General features: G+C 39.2%; 1 protein-coding gene across 30 annotated transcripts in view; it reads right to left on the reverse strand.

Moving 5' to 3' along the window:
• Positions 1-744: 744 nt before the first annotated feature.
• The window catches only part of RIMS1 (regulating synaptic membrane exocytosis 1), a 340,605-nt gene continuing 320,956 nt past the window's right edge, over positions 745-20,393 (reverse strand). For 29 of the 30 annotated variants that reach the window (XM_042803089.1, XM_042803080.1, XM_042803077.1 and 26 more), the window contains 5 exons: positions 10,653-10,794; positions 5,648-5,760; positions 2,814-2,915; positions 1,574-1,713; positions 745-1,213 (listed from right to left, as the gene is read on the reverse strand). In XM_042803089.1, the coding sequence (XP_042659023.1) occupies positions 995-1,213; positions 1,574-1,713; positions 2,814-2,915; positions 5,648-5,760; positions 10,653-10,794 (716 nt within the window). In that variant the 3' untranslated portion in view covers positions 745-994. Of the gene's footprint in view, positions 1,214-1,573; positions 1,714-2,813; positions 2,916-5,647; positions 5,761-10,652; positions 10,795-18,923; positions 18,996-20,393 lie in introns of those variants that run through there. The other variant, XM_033002694.2, reaches the window with a different exon arrangement.

A 20,393-nucleotide genomic window follows, 5' to 3' on the forward strand; every position in this document is an offset into this window, starting at 1 on the left:
ACAGGTGCGTCTGAAGTGACACACATCAGAGAAGCCTGGGTACAGCTGAAAGTGTCATATGCTCAATCCATTCCTGGTCAACATTTTGGGAAGTCAAATATACATTTATACACAGAAACGTAAATATTTCCTCTCCATTTCTAGGAGGAAAATTGCATTACCAGTAACATATTCAATGTCAAAATTAAGACTAAAGCTGCTTTATACCAGTCCCCAGCAGTAGTTGCAGAATTCTTCAAAATTCTTCCATGCAAAACATCATAAACATAAAAGTTATTATATATAATGCAAACATATCTGCTTTTTACAAAGAAAAAGTGGCACTGTGATGATTATTTGTTTTTAAGAATATAACTTAGATTGGTCATTTGTTCTGGGTTCCCACGTGAGAGACTTGGAAGTACCAGAACCGAGAAACTATTTGAGCTTGCTGGAATCATAACTGTGGCTGTTGAACACTTTAACGATGCTTACAGAAATATGCTTCAGCCCTTTTTTGTTTGGTTTAGAAAAAGAAAGGAAGGGTCTCTGTCAGCATTGCGAGGACTTCTACAAAACTAGCAGAATCACATGGCAAAAAACTAGTGGAAGTGACAAGTACAGAAAAACTGCTGAAACACCAGGAAGGTAACACTGGTTGAGGGCTCGGTCAAAATGTGAAAAATACAACATTGTTAGCAGAGTGAGAGCTTCCAGTTTGGGGTCATCTTTGACTTAAGTCGAATCTAAAGGTGTCTCTCTCTCTTTTTTTTTTTTTTCTTTTTTTCTTTTAATCATTATAAGCATCGGTGATAGCCTCTAATAGATTGGCTCTATGTGACGTACCTTTGTTCTGTCATTTTAAGCCATCGCTCGACAAACAGACATATGTTTGGATAACTACTACAAGCAAAAACAGAAGTGATTGTCTCTCTCCAACAGTGTTTTTTGATCATGTGAATATCTGGTTCCAATTGTTATCCTGGGTGATGTTTTTATTAGACAGCACCTGCTACTACGATCTAATGCAGGGAGGCCCAGTTGAACTTTCCAGAGATGACTGGGAAGCCCTGCGTGTCAGGGGAGTCAAGGTTGGATCCACTAGTGATGAAGGTGGAAATAATTTGTACCAGCCTATTACCACACTGGACAGATCTAGTTCCTCCAGAAGGATCTGGGCAACTCCCATGAAGCATTTGTGGTCCATTCGACCATAGTCTCCCCAAACTATTACCTAGAAGAAAACAAAATACAGGTTAAGCACTGTCCCCAGATCCATGCTTATATGTTCAATCCTGTTGTTATGTGTAGCATTAAGGAAAATGTTATCCTTAAGGGTGAATGATTGCTCTCTCTTGTGGGAAAACCTAATGGCAGGACAGGAGTGAGAGTCAACAAAAGAGAAATGTTTAATACAGACAGACATTTTGCAGGTCTGAAATGAAACCACAAGCCACAAGGATGTGTTTGCTGGTATTTATAAAATTAAATCCTTAGTGAGTTGGAATGGGCTTAGGCATATTGCTTAAACTTAAGTAAACATGCAAGTGCTTCTCCAAATGATAGCCTAAAATGGGATTCAGAAGCAACTGACCTGAAGGACTTTACCCTGTGGACTTTCATCAAAAACCAGTGTCTGTTGGTACAAAGGATCAAGGGTCTTCCGTGCAATTCTTGTCTTCTTCTTAGCTATACATGCTCCATTTTCCAATAAATACACTTTGACATACGGAGCTGCAAACAGAACATCATGAATTTTATGTTTGGATTTAAAACCTTTTACACTGCACATCTGAGCTGGAGGACAAATGCCTTAAAAGGAAGCTGAGTTGAAAGAAAATGACATGTTATCTTCACTGTATAATCTGAATACAATTATACTCATAAAATAAATGACACAGCCCATAAGAAATCAATTTGATTTTTATAAACTTTGAATGTAATGATCTAAGATGTTATTAATAACAATTACATTTCACGCCTGTCATTTTAAAAACACTTTCTTTTGCCAGGAATTAACTGTCACCGATAGCTATTCTGGAGTCTCTATGTATGTTTTGGGGTCAGAGATACTTCAAAACAAAAGACTTTGATGTTTCACTGAAAGGAGTATTTAAAACTAAGTCACTCTGGTAACACAGACATTAATTTCTCTTTCACCTTCAGCTCCTGAGGAGGCTGTAAAGTACCATTTTGGCAAAATGTTACCTGAAACAACCGTTCCAGTTGCTACGGCAAACTGGTTGTGGCAGCAATTATAAATCTCCTCTAATAAATATTTCTATAAATAACTAGAACTTCAAAATATGCTCTTATAAAATGACACAATATTAAATCTCATTCGTTATACAAATTATTGACACTGACACTAGCATAACCTGCTGTCTTCCTGAAGCACTGCTGCGTACAGAAGATCTTGGCATGTGCGTCTGTTAAGCTGTTTGTTCAAAGCACTTTCATCTGTTCTCCGTCTCTTGTTTTGATGTGGAACAAACACAATGGACTTCATCTACATCAACAAAGCCCCTCTGAGATATATGACTTCCCTAAGATACGCAGAAATACTTCTGCAAATGTTCCTTCTAGAACGGACATTGAGTTGCTGAAAATCATTCCTTGAAAGGTGGCATGCAACTGGCAGACGCAAGGTGGTAAGAAGTGGACTTTGGTAGCAAGGAAATGTCTGCACACACATTCCGTGTTGAAAACCAAACCAAAAAAAATGCAAATGTAGCCACAGGTAAATAGGAGCTCAAAAGGTCTCCAATCATCAGTTCATCAGCATATTTTATATTCTTGTTTTCTGTTCTTATATTGTCTATTTTTTTCCTCACCTGGGGTAGACTTGGAGCCAGGTTTTTGTGTGAGGCCACGGGCTCTAATGACTTCTACTTCTAACTGGCCCTTTTTATCCACCATTCCAATCTGGATGTCACCTGAGAGGGAGAAGAAAGAAGCCCACATTTTAGAGAAGCAGTACAGCCCGGGAGATAGGGTGTAAGAGCGAGAAACAGAAAGACTAGTTTGCAGCTAATCTGCTGCATTAGTGTTCTTGTCACCCCTCCTCCTGATTCCTTTAATTTCTCCATCCTTAAACCAGGACTAAAAGATATATACTTAGGGAGCATGGTGACCTCTCTTGGTGTACGGTTTATACCAGAGCTCAGTATTTCTGATCCATGGAGGCAGGCAAATTTACAGCAACGCTACGGTATAACCACCACAGCTTTAATTTTGTACTGGTGAATTATCTAGAAACTTCCTACCTCAGATGGTTGCCCCAGTGTACCAGTCACTGGCAAGTGCTTCCCTGACAGTGGTCCCACACTCAGAGAGCCTAAAACCCAAACTCGTGTTCAGAAATCTCCTCGGCTGGAAGTTTCTGCCTCCAAGCTGAGATGCAGGAGCTGGCAGTTTGAAGGCTCCTTGTCTGATGAAGAAGAACTGCTGGTAGAGGCTAAGGTTGAAACCATTTTCCGTGACTACAACTGCCTGACTGGATCCTCAGTGTAAGGTAAAGACACCAACCAGACGAAGCACGCGGTCACAGCACAGCTTTGGAGAGTGATGGCCTGCCCTCAAGAGTTCAAAAGAGGTCTTTTTTCTGCAAAAGTCTCCAACAAGTACAGGGGTGACAATTTTCCTGGCTTTGTCAATACTCCATACCCATTTTTGGCGTGAATAAAAGGATGCAACATGTTGAAACAAGAAGCTGCTTTCACTACTAAATAGTCAAGTGTCCTTCCTTGCCTGAGTTCTGACAAATGACATTTTCTGCAAAAAAAGGAAACTGCTTAGTCCAAGACCAAGCACTGTTCTGACCTAGGTCAATAAAATGCAAGGGAAGTCAACTATGAGCTGATGCTCAAAGCGTTATATCTCTATGGTTTCACGTGTCGTGCAATCAGCTGGGTAGAAATCTAACAGGCCACTTAGAATAAAAAATGCACAGTATGCCATAAGCAGCTGTGTGATGCCTGTGCAAATAAATGAACTGTACATATATACATGGAACACGTGAGTATGCATATACTTGACATGTAAACTCTGATTGTCTAAAAAACCAGACTCACAAATATTGAACTATAGCATTTGGGATCCAGATTTCGAAAGACAGCATTTTGAAATCAACTGGACATGAGATTTTCACATGCTTGTCTAACAGTATATTAAAGCAGTGTTTATACCTTGGTACTTGAGGTATGACAGAGCAACAGGGAAGATTTTTTTATCAGTCAAACTTTGATCAAATAAATAGAGCTTTGTGTTGCACTAAAAATAATTCACAGAAAAATTCCACCAGCCTCTTTAAGAGCACACCTCTTGTATCTCATATCCAAAATAAAACATGCAACAGGGAACCAGGAGGGGGAGCAATAATACAAACATTTTCAAATCATCAGTAGTGAAAGAATACCACATAGGGGGTCTTCTGAAAATTGTTAAAAAGCATGATTCATTACTTTTTGGGGGCCAAAACTTGAGAAGTTCTAAGAAGTGAAAATAATCTGCAGAAACATATTTAGCCAGAAAACAAGACTAAAATAAAGAGATGGAATAAATCCAGACCCTTACATTCATACCGCTAGAGCCACTTAGATTTTTATTGGGCGAATCATCCCACAAATATCTTCTCTTTCAAAATAAAAAAATATTAATTTAACAAGTTTGGTGCTTATTACTGTATTAGCAGCAGTCATGTGGACTTACACAGCAACCCTTGCCTTAGGGGATACTCAAAGCATTCTCAAGAAAGTTTGTGTCTCCTCCTGCTCATGAGTTGGTAGGGGAACACTCTCTTCTGCAATTTTTCTTTCTGTTTCTCTCTCCATTTTCAGAAGTGGCTCAGTAGCCCTTCCTGAAGCTGGTTCTTCCAAGGCAGCTGTACTGAAGCGTTGGCTATTTATCATTTCCAGCAGGAGAAGTGTGGTTAAAGTAGCGGATTAAGGGCTCCTCACTTAGCATCCTAAAGCATGTCTAAGAATTGCTCATATAGAAGCAAAAAAAAATTGAACCTTTCCAAAACTACGTACACAGCACTGAACTGTTGTACACCTTATACACTCATACTATATTCATAGACTCCATTCATAACCAAGATACAGCTAATGCTAATATAAGGAAATAAGTACTGGCCTGGAACACAGAGATCACAGATGGCCCCAGGCAGATGCTGTAGAAAAGGATTTTGTCTTTTTAATGGCACAGTTGCTTTATGAGCAACTGGTTACTGGGTGTTGAAAATGTGGGCAGAAGTTTCACTTTCTGAGGTTAGATGAACTAAGCTTGGACAAGTTCAGAGTTTGGCCAGAAACTGTCTGTCGCAACCAATATAATCTGTGGCAAGTAAACATAAACTCTGAACAGCTGAGATACAACTGGAGAAATCACAGTAATTTTGAGTGGGAAGTAAAGTGAAACCCCTGTCTTCAAATTGAAATTTATATTAGCTGACACCTCACATGGAGCAAATACTGTTTCTCACCCCATTTTGGATACTATAGCATGCTAGGAATGCCAGTGACTGCATATAGGACCTTCATGTTTACACTGAAGGAAGCCACTTTGTAGAAGTCTTTTTGGTGCTGTAGTTAGTTAAGTAACACAGCACGTGTGTTAGTTAATTGGGTTATTATTCATTTAACAGAGGAGAACATATTATTCTTACCCATGGCAGGCGTTGCTAGTGTTTGTCGGCCTACTAACTGTGCAGGTCCAAGTCCATCGAGGAAATCACTAAACTGACTGTCAGCGCCCAGCCGTACTCCAGGAAATATTAAGCTGAAGACAAAATAAAAGCTGGTTAAGCACAAGAACAGGATTAATTTCTATTGTCCTACAGTATGTACCCAAAAGTACTATTGGTACAAGTCAAGTAGCTCAGGATATGCAACCACAAATTGTTCTGCAGCATCAGGAACAAGCTGTCTCCCATGGACCCCAAAGAAGTGCAGTGAAATTCTGCACATGGACTCAAAGTAGTCCATAAAACAGTTCTTTCTAAGGAGTTCTCCAGGAGCAGTGAAGAACCTGACAGATGAATAAACTATGAGTGACCTTGTATGAGAAAACATAAAAAGCCTCATGAAATTTAATAATCATTCTTCATTCTTGAATGCTTGATTTATCATGTAATACTGTTTTAAATCCATACCTACATCCAAACCCCATCCAAATCAGTTAAAACAAATTTGGAAAACAGGTGTATACACTAAATTAATCTGATTGCTGCAGCTGTTTAATGAAGCAGTAAACTGTCAGGTAGTACTAGTGTTGATTAGATCTAAATCTAATGCCACTCCCTAGCCGAAATATTCTGGGAGCCACATCTGGACCTACAGTTGGTACCAATCCCTCTTTCAGAACACAAACTGAACTGTAAGACATTGGCACAGAATATATGGAAACATTCAAGTCCAGGTTGGACGGGGATCTAAGCAGCCTGATCTAGTTGAAGATGCCCCTGCTCATTGCAGGGGGGTTGGACTAGATGACCTTTGTAGGTCCCTTCCAACCCAAACTATTCTACGATTCTATGATATGAGCTTTTACAAGCTGCTTTCTTGTATTTCAGAATCTCCACTTCTTTTCAATAGATATAGTCTCCAAAAAAATAACAAAAGAAAGAAAGAAACAAACAAAACCCCCAAAACCAGAAAGAACGGACCGTGGTGGGGAGACTCAGCTTTGACTTCCTCATCACAATTATGAGGAACAGAAGAGAGACTTTAAACCAAGTCTAGATAGCATCTTATCCAGCAGGCCATCCACTACTCCATATCTGGTTCTTCCTCAAATGAAATTCCTGATTAGACTGGAGAAAATAATAACAAAACTTCCTAATAAAAACATCTAGTGTGAAAAGCTTTGATTTCCACCTATCAAGCTTATGTTCTCCAGTCATTCAATTCACACTGGAAACTCTTTGCAAATCCCAGTTAGTTGGATAGAAAAAGGCCATTCCTCTCTTCAAGACTAACTGTTCTTACTATACCTACAGAAATGTTTAGACTGCCTGTAACTAAAGCTAGCCAGAAAATATGAGCACAGTGCTTTTCATTAGAAAGCTCTGATTTACAAAAAGGTAACCTTTTCTCTGAAGCTTAGTTTTAAGAAATCGTTTTTTTTTTTTTTTTTTTTTTTTAAGAAGGTTCCTTTACATGGAGGAGGAAAAGAACCTCAAGGCTCCAGTTCAACGATCATCCCACCAGTTACAGCATTCACCTAACCTTGAGATGCAGTTTCAAGCCCACCTTTCCTGACAAGACACATAATCTGCTTCTCTCCCCAGTGGCACTACCTGTTCACTCTTGGTCCTGATATGAAAAGTTCCTTGCTCATTTCTTTGGCCTTTTTCCCCTAAATGTGTTACAGTTTGCTATGGAATGACTAACAACATTGAAAATGTTCACTTGAGAACATTGCCCCTTTTCAGACACCTCTAGCATAATAATGAAGGTTGTGAAGTACACATTCACCTTAATTTGAAGTCATTAAACTCCAGTTATGGGTCAAGCAGAAGAACATGATGTGGTACCTGGGGATTCCTACCCACTGTAGGAATCTGCATTCTCAGCTGAGTTACACATCTGATTGGTCTTATGAAATGCAGGATGAGGCATGATACTGTCAATAAACTCTGTGATTTGGAAGTAAAGTCAGTATCATAATGTATGCACACACAAGGAAGGAAAAGTAGCTCACTGTCATGGTTTAAACCGAAACCAGGACACCCATGCAAACTTAACATAAGAATTTCCCAATTATCATCGTTACTCACCTACAGTAATGTCAAGAGTGAACTGCAGACAAAATACTATTCAAGCAACCCAAGATGAGCTCTTGCTGATTTTGATGGGAATCTCACGAGACAGAAAAAACCTAGCAAATAGCTTCACTATTCTGAATACAAGGTGCTATCAAAAACTTGATTCATGCTCACAATAGAAATAACATCCAAAGTTAAAGGTGACATTCCTAATGTTTGAAAAAGGCCCAGAAGAAGGATGGAGAGAGGGAGAGGATTTTAGGATCAGCTGGCACAGTGCATGTATCCCTGATTATGTGATGCAGTTGTGCAGCTTCCCCTCCACCTTGCAGTTGTGTCCAACTTGTGTTCTACAAATAAGCCAGTGATGCATGTGGGGGAAGTGATTAAACAGAAAATTGTTTTAGTGGTCCTCGTTCTTACAAGAATCTCTGCATTTAACTTCCTTCATTCACTGTTGACTAAACCCAGAGCTTCTGTAAACTAACATTATTCTATCAAAATCATGCAAGTTTGCAGAGCATTTGAGGATTTGATCTATAGGTAAATCACAGCATCATAGAAAAACAGAAGATTTCAGAGAAGTTTTTTAAGACACGAAGTACAACACCACACTGACCAGAGCCCTCTGGTATTCCTTTTGGCTATAGCATTGTGTCCTGTTTAAGGAATGTCTCTCTTCCTTCATTGCAAGATATACTTAACTGTTTCACCTGAGTTCTGTTATCTGCCTCCTTGGCCCATTCTCCTGGGCCTCCCTTCATAATCACTGTAAGGTATTGGTTGTGTTCTCACTTCACTGGCCTCACCATTTCTTTACTCTTGCCAGAGATTGGAATAGGGATATGGAGATCAGGGATGGTGTTTATGGCTAAGGTCAAGGGCGAAGTGAGTTTGAGTCAGGAAATTAATCTGAGGTATACTGAGGATCAGGAATCAACCAGAAGAGCTGGTAACTATCAAACCAAAAGTCTGGGACAGAAACAATGAAAAGTTAGGGAGCTGGTACCAAAAGTATGGATCAGAAAAGCAGGACAAATATGGTCAGATGTGAAGACATCTATTGCATGAGAGTGCTGAGAGCGGTAAGGAGAACTGTCAGAGGCAGAACTGGTGCTGGAGCAGCGAGAGATAAGGAGCAGGCACAGGAGCTTAAGGAGGCAGAAACAAGACATAAGATGCAGATAGTGTGACTATGAGCTTATGAGAGCTCACTTAACCTTCAAGATGAACCTAGTTCTAAAAGATGAGTTTCAAACCAGGTTCCACTATGCCCAGGCAGCCTGCAATGTGGCCCAATAAGAAGCAAGCCCTCTGTTTACCTCCCAGGCTTGCTCTCTTCACTGCCTTGCTCAGAGGCTGATTCTTGTCAACAATTTAAGGCATTACCTTGCAGCTTCTGTCCTCCAGATCCAGATCTTAGCTGCCCCAGCCTTGCCGAACCTGTTTACACACTCTGAGAGTGGAGCAGAGGATTTGGCTGCTCTCCTGAAAAGGTCTTCACCATCACTGCTGGGATTCCACCTCTTCCATACTGCTAACCAGGGAAACAGGCTACCCCAGCTCCTCCTTAGCAGGGTCCCGTTTATTGGGCCCCTTGTCAGTGTGGTGAGTGACTGGTGACTTACAGACTGACACCTCAAAAAACAGAGAGTAAGGAGGATGGCAGGATGGAGTGTTGAAAGGGTAATGTCCTATTACAGAATCATCCTGGGAAAAATACTGGGGTATTGAACTCTTGTCCCTCATTCTTCATCTGGTGCTTATCTACTTTGTTCTTGAGTTATTCATGATGGAGCCTGCTTCTCTTACATGGTTTGGGTTGGAAGGGACCTTAAAGATGATCTAGTTCCAACCCCCCTCCGCCATGGGCAGGGACACCTTCCACCAGACCAGGTTGCTCCAAGCCCCATCCAACCTGGCCTTGAACCCTTCCAGGGAGGGGGCAGCCACAGCTTCTAAGTTCTAACACTAACACTGTTCTAGTGGTTTTTTCAGTGTTTCCAGTCCATTCTTTTCACAATGAGGGTGGTGATATCATGTGATGATGGAGAAACTGTACCTTTATGCAGCTCCTAGCCATCACCGTGGCTGCCCCTGGTGCTTCATGCCTTATACAATGTGCAGTAGCAATTGTGGTAACGTGGTAAGCATATAAAAAGATGAAGCCAAAAAAGTGCCAATCTCTCATATTTTTTTCCAGGTCTATAGGGTGCATTTGACTAAGCCCAGTTTCCCCTTTTGTGAGGAGGCATCTTCTAAGAATTCCCTAGTGACCACTGTGTCTTGGCACACATGGTAGAGTCCCATTGAGAGCCGTGAGGAGGCTGGATTATTCATACACACTTTTGTGTCAGATCTGCCTTTGTTCTCCTTACCTACATATTGAGTCATTCAGCAGTGAATGAAAACAGATGTCCCATTCCCTGCAGTCGTCTGCCCAATTTCAGCTGATGGGGCAGCTGGACTCTAGGTTTACAGTTCTCAATAAGAGACTTGGACCAACTCCAAACTAAACTTTCTTTGTATATAGTTTTACCGAACAGTTTCATATTACAGGGATTTACATACAACATCTGAAGTTTAGCTCTGAGTTAATCCAAACGTAACCCAAAGAAAAAGTACCCATATGTTTTGTTTTGAGTAATGTGGTCTGAATCTGGTTGTCTTTTGATGAACAAAATGCCTCACTGGATGACAGGGAAAATGTGAATCCTTAAGAAGTCCTCTCTCAATTTAATTTTTGAGAAATTTGTGTCATGTGTCTAAAATAGTTCAGTTCTGCAAAGGTTTAAAGAGGAAGAATCTGTACACAGAGCTATCCCCTTCAGCCAGAGCTAGGACCTCTGTTCTTACAAAGACAAGAAACTTCTCCTACATTACTGATATTTTTAATGCCACTTACTTGCCCTCGGAGCTATAACTATTTATGCTGCCATCAGTGGATTCCCGACTTGGCTGTCGAACCATACGACTTCTCATCTCTGCTGCCATTCCCGTCTCTGTGCTTCTCTGTATCGTGCTCTTTAGCTTCTTGTTGCCAGCCTCTGAAAGCAGAGAAAAAGAAGCAATAGTTAGAATGACAAGTTAGAACAAAGCCTTTCCTTGCAGTTTTCCCCCAACAACATCAATCTGACTTGACCATTACTATTTAAAAATACAAAAAGACTCTTCTGATTGAAGAAGGAATCTCTCTTCTTCAGTTGCAAACTGGCAATGACTTCTCTTTAAAAGGGCTGCAACCTGAAGATCTTTGTTAGGGCAAACTGTTAGAAATGATGTGTCTTCTTAATAACCTTTATAGAGCTGGAATGTAGACTGCAATAGTGCGTGCTAGCCATATACACAGTAAGGTGTCTCTAGCCACCTTGTTAGTTAGGTTGGGTGACTACAAAAGAAGTTACAACTCTCACAGAAGAAAAAGAGGGAAAAAAAATCCTTCACGCATTCTACAGAAAAAAAGTACTAAAATACTTAGTATCAAAAATATAATAATGTGTTTTGACTCAGCAAAATCTTACTTTTCAGGAAAGAAATTCTTCAAAGTAAACAGTAAGCTTTATATAACTTCTGATCTCGGCGCTTCCTAAGCAGAATTAACTCCCAGAGAATTTGTTTGGGAGATGATGGACTTCACAGGCGAGGCTTGCAACTGAACATAACAGAGTCATGTAAATCTTGTGAAATTTTTGAAAGACTGATCCATTTGGAAAAGCTTCCATCACACATTCTTTAAAATGCAATTTCAGTTCCGCCTGGAAGTTTTCATGTTACCCTTGAGCAAGGAGAGCTTACAGTCCTTTACAGGGGTGGTTATGGGATCAAGGTGCAATGGCCGATCTACAATGAATTCTGCTGTCTCATGGCAGAAATTATGCTTCTATATGACAATAATTGTTCTCAAAGATCTTTAACTGAAATACATCCACCAAAGTCTCTACATGATGTAATAGCATATGTTGACTTCAAAATCAGTGTCCTGTTCTATTTCATTTAGTTCAGCCTGTCATTCAGTGGGTAACATTACTGTCTCTCAGGAAGTAATAGATTTGACAAAGTTTCACATAAGTGTATGGAAAAATATTCTCCTGCATTTGCCTCTTCATTTCAGTGCTCTTTCATTCGCTCTCTGCAAAGTCTATGCTTCCTTTTCACAGTCTGCTCAGGGGAGCATCCGAAAAAGTAAATGTTTCTTCTACCTCCACCCGATGAAAAATTTTTCACCTTCCTGTTTCACAGGGACATAGTTGATATTTGAAGCTGGCAGACCTTGACCTTTCTTCACATAAAAGTTACAGCTTTGGTAGACCCCACATGGCCTGCCCATTGCTCAGGGTGTTTAAATGGGCTGTGGAGAACAGCAAGCCCTTGCTCTTTGGGTCTGCAGAGCTAGTGGAGGGCAAGGAGAAATCACACAACATAGCAGCTCCCTCTCCTCCTGAGTTATGACAGTAACCTCTTTGGAGCTTGTGGAGAGACAGCAAACATGGCCAAAGTGAAAGAGAAAGAATTTGTATGTTGGGTTTAGAGGAGACATCACCACAGCAAAAGGGGCTGTGGTTTTCTTCTTAAGCCTTCTGAATCATGGGTTGTTTACCTATGGCCACCCAGAAGCAGAGAAACAAATGCCTCTGAGTGGAAAAAATCAACTACTTCCACAGATCCTTTAGTTTCTTCTCTGAAGCTCTGAGGTTTTGCTGTGGGCCACTGTGACTCATCCAAATTCCCAGTCCTTGGTCAGCTGAAAAGGCATTATTCAGTGCTGCTAAAGTGAGGTAGAGTAGGCTAGACAAGGCACACCTGGCAGACCAGGCTCCACTCTCAGGCAGTGAAGGTGGCTGTGGAAGGTATTTGCTGGAACTTCAGTGACTCCATATGTAGGAAATCAAATGCTACATTTTGGACCTGAGCTTTATCTTTAAAAATAAATGGTGTGTCCAGCATATTAACACTGAAAAGTAAGCTGAGCATCAAAAATGAATTAAAAGGCAGCCTAGGAAGTAGAACCCACATGTAGAGCCCTACACCAAAGCAGGATTCTCACATTTTCAGTAGCTATTCATTTGCCACCAATATTATTTTGTGCCTCTCTCTCTTGCTGGGACCTGTCTGAAAGTGCCTGTGTTTCCATTTGCTCCTACAAAGCAGGTGAGATTATGTGGTTTACTCCCCGCCTTCTTTTCTGGAGCCAGCCAGATCAGGCAGCATGACTGGAAGAATATTATATGGTAGAGCCTGAAATGTGGGCAGCTGAACAGGGTTGCCTGTGAGTATTCATGGCTCAGGAAATGGAAGTGATGACACACTAAAGGGAGCTACAAGATCATCATGACCTTGGCATGTTGCTGTGGGCCACCTGGGCAACACGGTGGGTGATGAAACTTAGGGGTTAGAGCCAGGCTGTTGGGAAATCATCATGAAGAACATATTCATGGAAATAATCACTGTAAAAAACACCCACTGACTAAATTACAGAAATTAATATTTTAGCTTTCAGCCACACTAGGGACTGAAAACAGCAAGAGCTTTTTTTTGATGGAGTGATTTTATATTATCATGGATAACATCCATGTTGCTGTTTGAACATCTTTGCTCCACGGATTTTAAATGCACAGTCCTTGAAGTAGGAATCCTTGTGCATGGCCATAAGCAAATTCACAACCTTGTACCTCTGTGCTGCAAGTACCAGACTGTCTTTTTTCTGAATATTTTTCAGGTCAGTGCTCTGTCTTACTGTGCTAGATTCCAGTTCTTTTTTTTATCTTGTCAACATCTTTTTTTTTCAGGTTGAAGATTAAAAAAAACTATTTTGCATTCTCTTTTAACTGCTACTAATATCCACAGTTTTTCCTTGGAAAACTAGTCCTCCTGCATATTTCGTTTTATAATCTCTGTCTTAATATTCTGCAGTACAATCAGAAATATAACATAAAAGTAACCCATAACAGAATGGTAAAATACATAAGGAGAATTGCTTTTGCCCATGACTAAGAACCGAAATACACATTGCACAGGTTTTGGAAGTTTTAACCTTGGTCAGTTATGTATTTTATTTCTTTTGTCCACTTATAGCACAAAAAGTAATGAGAACAGTTTATCTTGTTGGTGTACTCCTGTAAACTTCTCAGCAAAACCTAGTTCTGCAAGGGAGGGAGGTGGTTAGCATACAGATGAGTTGGGAACTGCTGTTACTTCTGAAGGCATCCTGGTAACGTGGTCACTCTGAGGGACAACTTCCATTCCTGCATTGACTGCACAATGAAACACACAATCAGAACAACTACCGGTGTTTCTCCTGCTTTTGATAATGTTTTGTGGATTTTTAATTTCATTTTCATCTTGTATTAGTTTTCATCTAGCTGTCCTGCATATACCTTTGGAATGCTGCCTTTAAATGAACAGTGCAAGTTCATAAGATATTTAAGTTCAATATCTATGCTATGATATATGGAGATTTTCTACTCTTGCCTGGATATCTGTTGAAGAATGCTTGATCCTGCTCCTGATTTTTATTATTTTGATATGTACAATTACATTTTATATGTTACAGTTATTTGCCTGCACTGTGTAAATTACATCAGATTCATTGGGCAGACTGATGATAAACTGCCTCTATACTGAATACCATTTAGGGGCAAAATTTACTCCAAAATGGTCTGTACGATTCTGTCTGCTGTGTCAATTGTGTAAGGCTTTCTGCACACAGAAATGCAGACTGATGTGCATAAATTGCATGTAAATACATAGTTTAACAGGTACAAGCTAGAGAAAAACTATTACAGAGCAATTGTGATGAATATTTTTGCAGATTTAATAACTGATGCAAAAGGATCATAAAGCAGCCATCTGCAGCTACAAAATATACACAGCTTGTGAGCATTTTGCAATTCATCAACAGCCTTGTTACAGCACTCCTGCAACAACACACTGATGAGTGTGTGCAATGTGCTATTTCAGTCTACCTATTTTAAATATAGCCTACAGTTACTCCTTTTTGGTCTGACAAGAAACTGGTCCCTGATTTTGTTTTTCTCATACAAAAGTAAATTAATGGAGATCTTGATCTAAGTAATGATGAATAGCAAAAAGCAAGCTTGTTAGTGTATGCACTACCTTACATTTGCACAAAATATCAATGCAACAGATGTGTCCCCAATTTCTGTACTTCCTAATCACCTTCAAGTATAGCAGCCAGGAGCAAAATGCTACTGACAACAGTATCATATTAGTGATAGAGGGTCAGTGATAGCATCTATAGAATTAAGATGGCCTACTAGAGATACCTCAGCGCTAGCTTTATGTTTCCAAAGGCATCCAATTCGGAGAGGACAATGCCAGGACGAACGGCCCAAAATGACTTGTATCCATGACTGTCCTTAGCAAAGGCATGCCTGCACATGGCATCACCATTGGCCTGGCTTTTTCTCTGGGCAACATGTGGTGCCTGGAGACAATTACTACATTTCCCTCTTGTTTCAGTATAGTAAGTCTGAAATAACAGGAGGGGCTGCACCATGACCTGCTAGAGTAATGTTTTTATCCTGTGATGCTCAGGTGTGTATGGCACACAGAAGGCTAAGGGACATACAGGAATATGCAAGAACACAAGCTTGTCAACGTAGTCAGTAGGACAGTGTTAGACACCTCTGTGGAGCAGAAGACGACAATCCTGACATGGTCTTCTGTGTATTGCCTATAGAGAGAGGTGCCTTGAGTGAGCATTGCCCAGAATCGCACCTGAGGGCAACAAGTTGGTTAGCACCAACAAAAGAAGCAAATTTACACACATGCAGCACCTTGGTATGTGGTATGGAAAATCCACGACTGGTTCAAAAGAACGCTCCAGAGAACAAAGCACACACCACTGCTAAATCCACTAATGAAAGGGATAATAAGAAGGGTACTAATACTCAGTGTCATCGCATGACTCAAGGGCAAATTATTCACAGTAACAAACATGCTCATGCATCCATAGAAAGCCTAAAGGGACTACAGCTCCAAGCCAGCTCTGACCGAAACCTGGCAGGACTGTGACCATATTGTTAGTGTGCACACTGACTGTGTGAGACACCAACCCGATTATGCCAACTGGAATAGGAAGGGTCATCCTCAATTCAAAGAACTGTTAAAAGAAAAGCCAAGGGGCACATTTCCTTCTGGTCCTTTCTGATGTGTTACTGATTTTATAACCTCAAATTTAGCTTCTTGGAGACCTGCTGAGTTACAAGTTCTGCAGCATCCCACTCACTCTGCATGTAGCACTTTTAAACAACAACAAAATATATTTACACATGAATTGACAAAGTGCCCCTTGGCTTATAGTCCTAAAACAGAGAAAGAAAAGAAGAAATAATTCAAAAAGCATTTGTTCTCTTACATGTGTACATCTCTCAGATGAACTCAGCAGTAGATTGATTGCAAAGACTGAAAATACATAGTGACTATGGACAGAACATAAACAGTAAAAATGATGACGTTTAAATACAAATGTTTCCTAGACTTTATATCCTGCAATACTCCACTGTATTTTCCATTCTGTGTATTCTGCTATACTCTACTGAACATATAAATGCTGTTTATAAGAAGACATCTGAAATACTGACATGTTCTTTTAAATGTTTCCTCCAACTATCACACAATGTATTCAATGAAAGGAGAATGCTGTTTATATTCTGTGGTGTTAGACCCTGAGGTTTAAAATCCAAATATAAACCATCATGTACTTCTTCCCATTTCTATTTATTAAAACAAATCCACAGAAAACATTTATACTATTACAAATAACAAAACCTTGTAGAAAGAATATTCACTGTTTCAGCTGGGATAATTTATCAAGATGCATCTTTTTATCAGGAGTTTGGAAAAAAAACTGTAACTCACGACTATATTTATGAATTCATATATTCAGCTGGCAAAACAATTTCATTCCCAATAAATATTTTCAGATAATAGAAAAAAAGATAATACAATTAGTCCATTAATATGCGCAGTATTTTTTTCTGACATATTTAGAGACAAAGGAGCAAAAAAGCACCACTCCTAACAAAAGGAGACTTCACTGAAATGCTGTTAACAGTTATATTAATTCTTTGGTGGCATTTTAGTCAGTGTACTGCAGAATCTTGGCTTTTAACTGTGTTATTCACTGAAAAGCAAACTTGCAAAATCAGACTCTTAACAGTTTGCACTTAGATTTCAAAGGAAAGTAACTTTACTTATCAAACAGCTCTGACTGACTTCTGCAAAGCTGAAGTAGTACTTTGAAAACAAATGACAGGAACTGTTTAAGGTCCGTCCTGCTCAGAACAAAAGAAAACAAGTACTTGAAAATCAGGCTGTTATTTACTACCTGGCAATGGCCTCAAAACTTTGAGTGACTGCTTTTACAAATCTTATCTCCTTAAGAAAAGGTGGTTTTAGGCATATTTACACCTCCTTAAGAAAAGATTGTCTTACTCATATTTACAGTGGAAAAAAAAAAAAGTAAAAACAAGCATGTAGGTTTGTATGATTATCCCACAACATATGATTTTCCCATATCAAGGAAGAAAACCTGTGTCTAACCAGGACACGCATACCTTAAGGAAAAGTAAGGGTATCTGATCAGAAGAAGTTCAGTTATGGCATCTGAAATTATTAGTATTTTTTGTCCAAAGACTTTTACATTAATAGTTTTGTCCACATACTTGCAACAAAGTGAAATGAGCCGCTGTCTGTCAGCCTAAACGAGGCAATCAGTGATGATATATGGTAACAAGTTTTTACTGCTGGGATTGCACTAAACACACTTTATAAACATACCGAAATAACAGCATCTTAATTACCTTGTTCACACATACACACAGAGCTATATAAAAGCAGAATATGTCAGTGAAACCGATAATAGGTATACATGCCTAGTTCTTCAACTCTTAAAGCCTATCTCAGTGAAATTCAATTAGCAACACACCAAAGTAATGTTTTCAGTAAATTATTTACTATATAAACAGTTTATAAAATTTCAAGCACTCACTTTCTCATATATTCTTGGCTTTGTTAGACTGGAGGAGAAAGTGAGACAGAATGAAATAAGAAGCTCAGAAGAGACAAGAGACGTTTGCACTTCAACAGTAATGCTTTTACAGCAAAACACAGCCCTGTATTACAACATTGTTTATTACCAGCCAACCCTTAGAAGAGAACTGCCATATGGTACAGAGATAATATTTGTTCACTGAAAGGATGCTGGGACACAGCTGCCAGTTAATACAGGAGGGGAAAACAAAATTGTAATACAGAAAAAAAGTAGAAGAGATTCTTCAGATAAACCAAGACAACATATTATTACCTTAAGAATTTAAACATATTTAAGTAACTGCATGATGTCTTTTTTGGTTCTAGGCAGCCATTGCAATTTTAGTAAATTCGAGACTTTTTTATAAATAAGACTCTTCACTATTACTACTTTATTATTTGTTATGAAAACCATAGAACGACAGTATAGTTACTAGAAGACAATGCTTTATAAGGTGATATCACCAAGAATTTGTAATTTATAAGACATACCTAATAAAATTTATAAGACATACTTAATAAAAAACTTACTATTGCTATGCATCTTCAAAAAATTTCCTGAGAACTATGTGATGTACATAAAGGCAACCCAAAGTCTAATTCTTTTAATAATTTCTGTAAAAATTATAAATTGAAACACTGTCAAAACCACTGGTGCCAAAGCATCTTTAATAAAAAGATGTTGCATGCCTTTTTTTACATTAGAAAAGTTTCTAAATAATAACCCTAAATTAGTGGTAGAGCATACTAGCCAGGAGACATTATGGCTTCAGAAACAGTCCCCTCCTTTTTCTCACACCAGTTAGCGTCCTGTGAATTGATCTGAATATGCTGTACCTTTCCTGAAGTTTGACTTGTTCGGACTGCAACTTTCAAGCCCTCCAAGTTTAATTTTACCACTACCAGCACTTCCCAGGTGGGCATGACATTTCCTTTTAAAAATGTTACTAACCTGCCTTTAGAGATCATTTCTAGTGTATCAGATCAATGGAGTATCACACTGCCACCGTTTTTTCCTTAGTGACCGTAGCATTGCAAAGTTATAACCCCAGACCAACACACACTGCTAAATCAGACTAATAAGTAGGCTCATCACAGTAACACACAGAAAATAGAGGCTTACCTCTGGTTTAAGCAAAATTAAACAACATCAGCTACAACATAATCCTTAGCAAGCAGCTGGCACCTAAAGCAGCTTCACCTTTGTTTAAATATCTTGTGCTGTTTCGAGGTAGAATAAATCTCTGGGGTCCTGGCGTTGCCTCTCCCTCGTTCTCCTGTAACCACTTGGCACTGCAGCACTGCGAGGAATGATCAAGTTGCTTCACTCACAAGTTCCTTTTACAACTGTGATTACATTATAGGGCCTTGCAGTGAAAAAAGTACTGAACTACCTGCCAGCTAGCACTTCATAATATATTGCCGAAAGGTTAAAAAATTCAGTCAGCAGTGTATTTTCTAATGATGTGCAAGTAGAGAAGAGCACAAAGTATTCTTGGCAACCTTGGCCAATGCATTTTTTTTAACACTGCTGTTCAGAACTGGATGAGGAGCGTCAGATAAACCCAGAAACGCATTTCTCCATATTGGTGATTTTGACTCATTCTGCATGAATTTTGGTATAAAACCACCTGAAAGACTACAAAAGCGAGAAAGCATCAAATTAGCATTAAATACTAAATTACAGTTACACCACAAAAGTCTTAATGATGTTACTCTCTTAGAGAGACTTGAGCACACCAGAGTTAAAGTTGCGCTGCCTCCTAAATGCCCACATGCATTTTGAGAACAGAACTTCGTTTTTTGATTACTTCTTTCATCTTTAAACTTCATTTTGAGGAAACAGACTTTGCCATACAGTTGTTTCCATGTCAAATTGTTCAGTATTTCTGATACTCTATTCTGAAAATACAATATGCTTTCCTCTTGCAATTGGTTAAGAATCAATTGATTTAACACACCTTTGCTAACTTGGCATTCAAACATTGTAGGGACCAATGTGCTTTCTCACACTCTCTTTCACAAAGAAAGAAGATACCCAAGTAGTGTACATAGTGAATTTGGATATCAGGCTGATTAAAGACAGAAAGGAGAAAGGAAATGACTCAGCATTTATAAAGGAAAAAAGAAAACTATTTAAAAAAGAATTACAATAGGCAAAAAAATAAAAGCATGCATGCAATAAACTTGTCTCCAGTAGATCTTAAAGTTATGGTGGAGTTCTGATTCTTCAAAGTATTGCAAAACGATGAGAAAAATGCCAAAAATTACATTGTGCATTTCAGCTAAGAAACATATAACAGGACTTACGATTGCAAATACTGTATAGGTGAATAACAAATTCAAACTGCTCTGCAGTAGGGATGCAGTATATCCTCATGTCACACCCATGCAGAAATGTCCACCTATTTTCACTGCATAGGTACAGATTTCCTATATAGTACAACAGTTAAAGTAGTTTGTGGCTTCTTGCTCTGCAGTACACATTAAGAAAAGATGCTTGTAACGCCACAGAGAGGGTGGCTTATCAACTTTTTGAAAAATATGTAGTCATATGGTATGCAATTCTCTTGTGCTGTAAGTTTAAAAAAAA

The sequence above is a fragment of the Tyto alba genome, unplaced genomic scaffold, assembly GCF_018691265.1.
Source record: "Tyto alba isolate M040663 unplaced genomic scaffold, T.alba_DEE_v4.0 Super-Scaffold_40, whole genome shotgun sequence".
Taxonomy (NCBI): domain Eukaryota; kingdom Metazoa; phylum Chordata; class Aves; order Strigiformes; family Tytonidae; genus Tyto; species Tyto alba.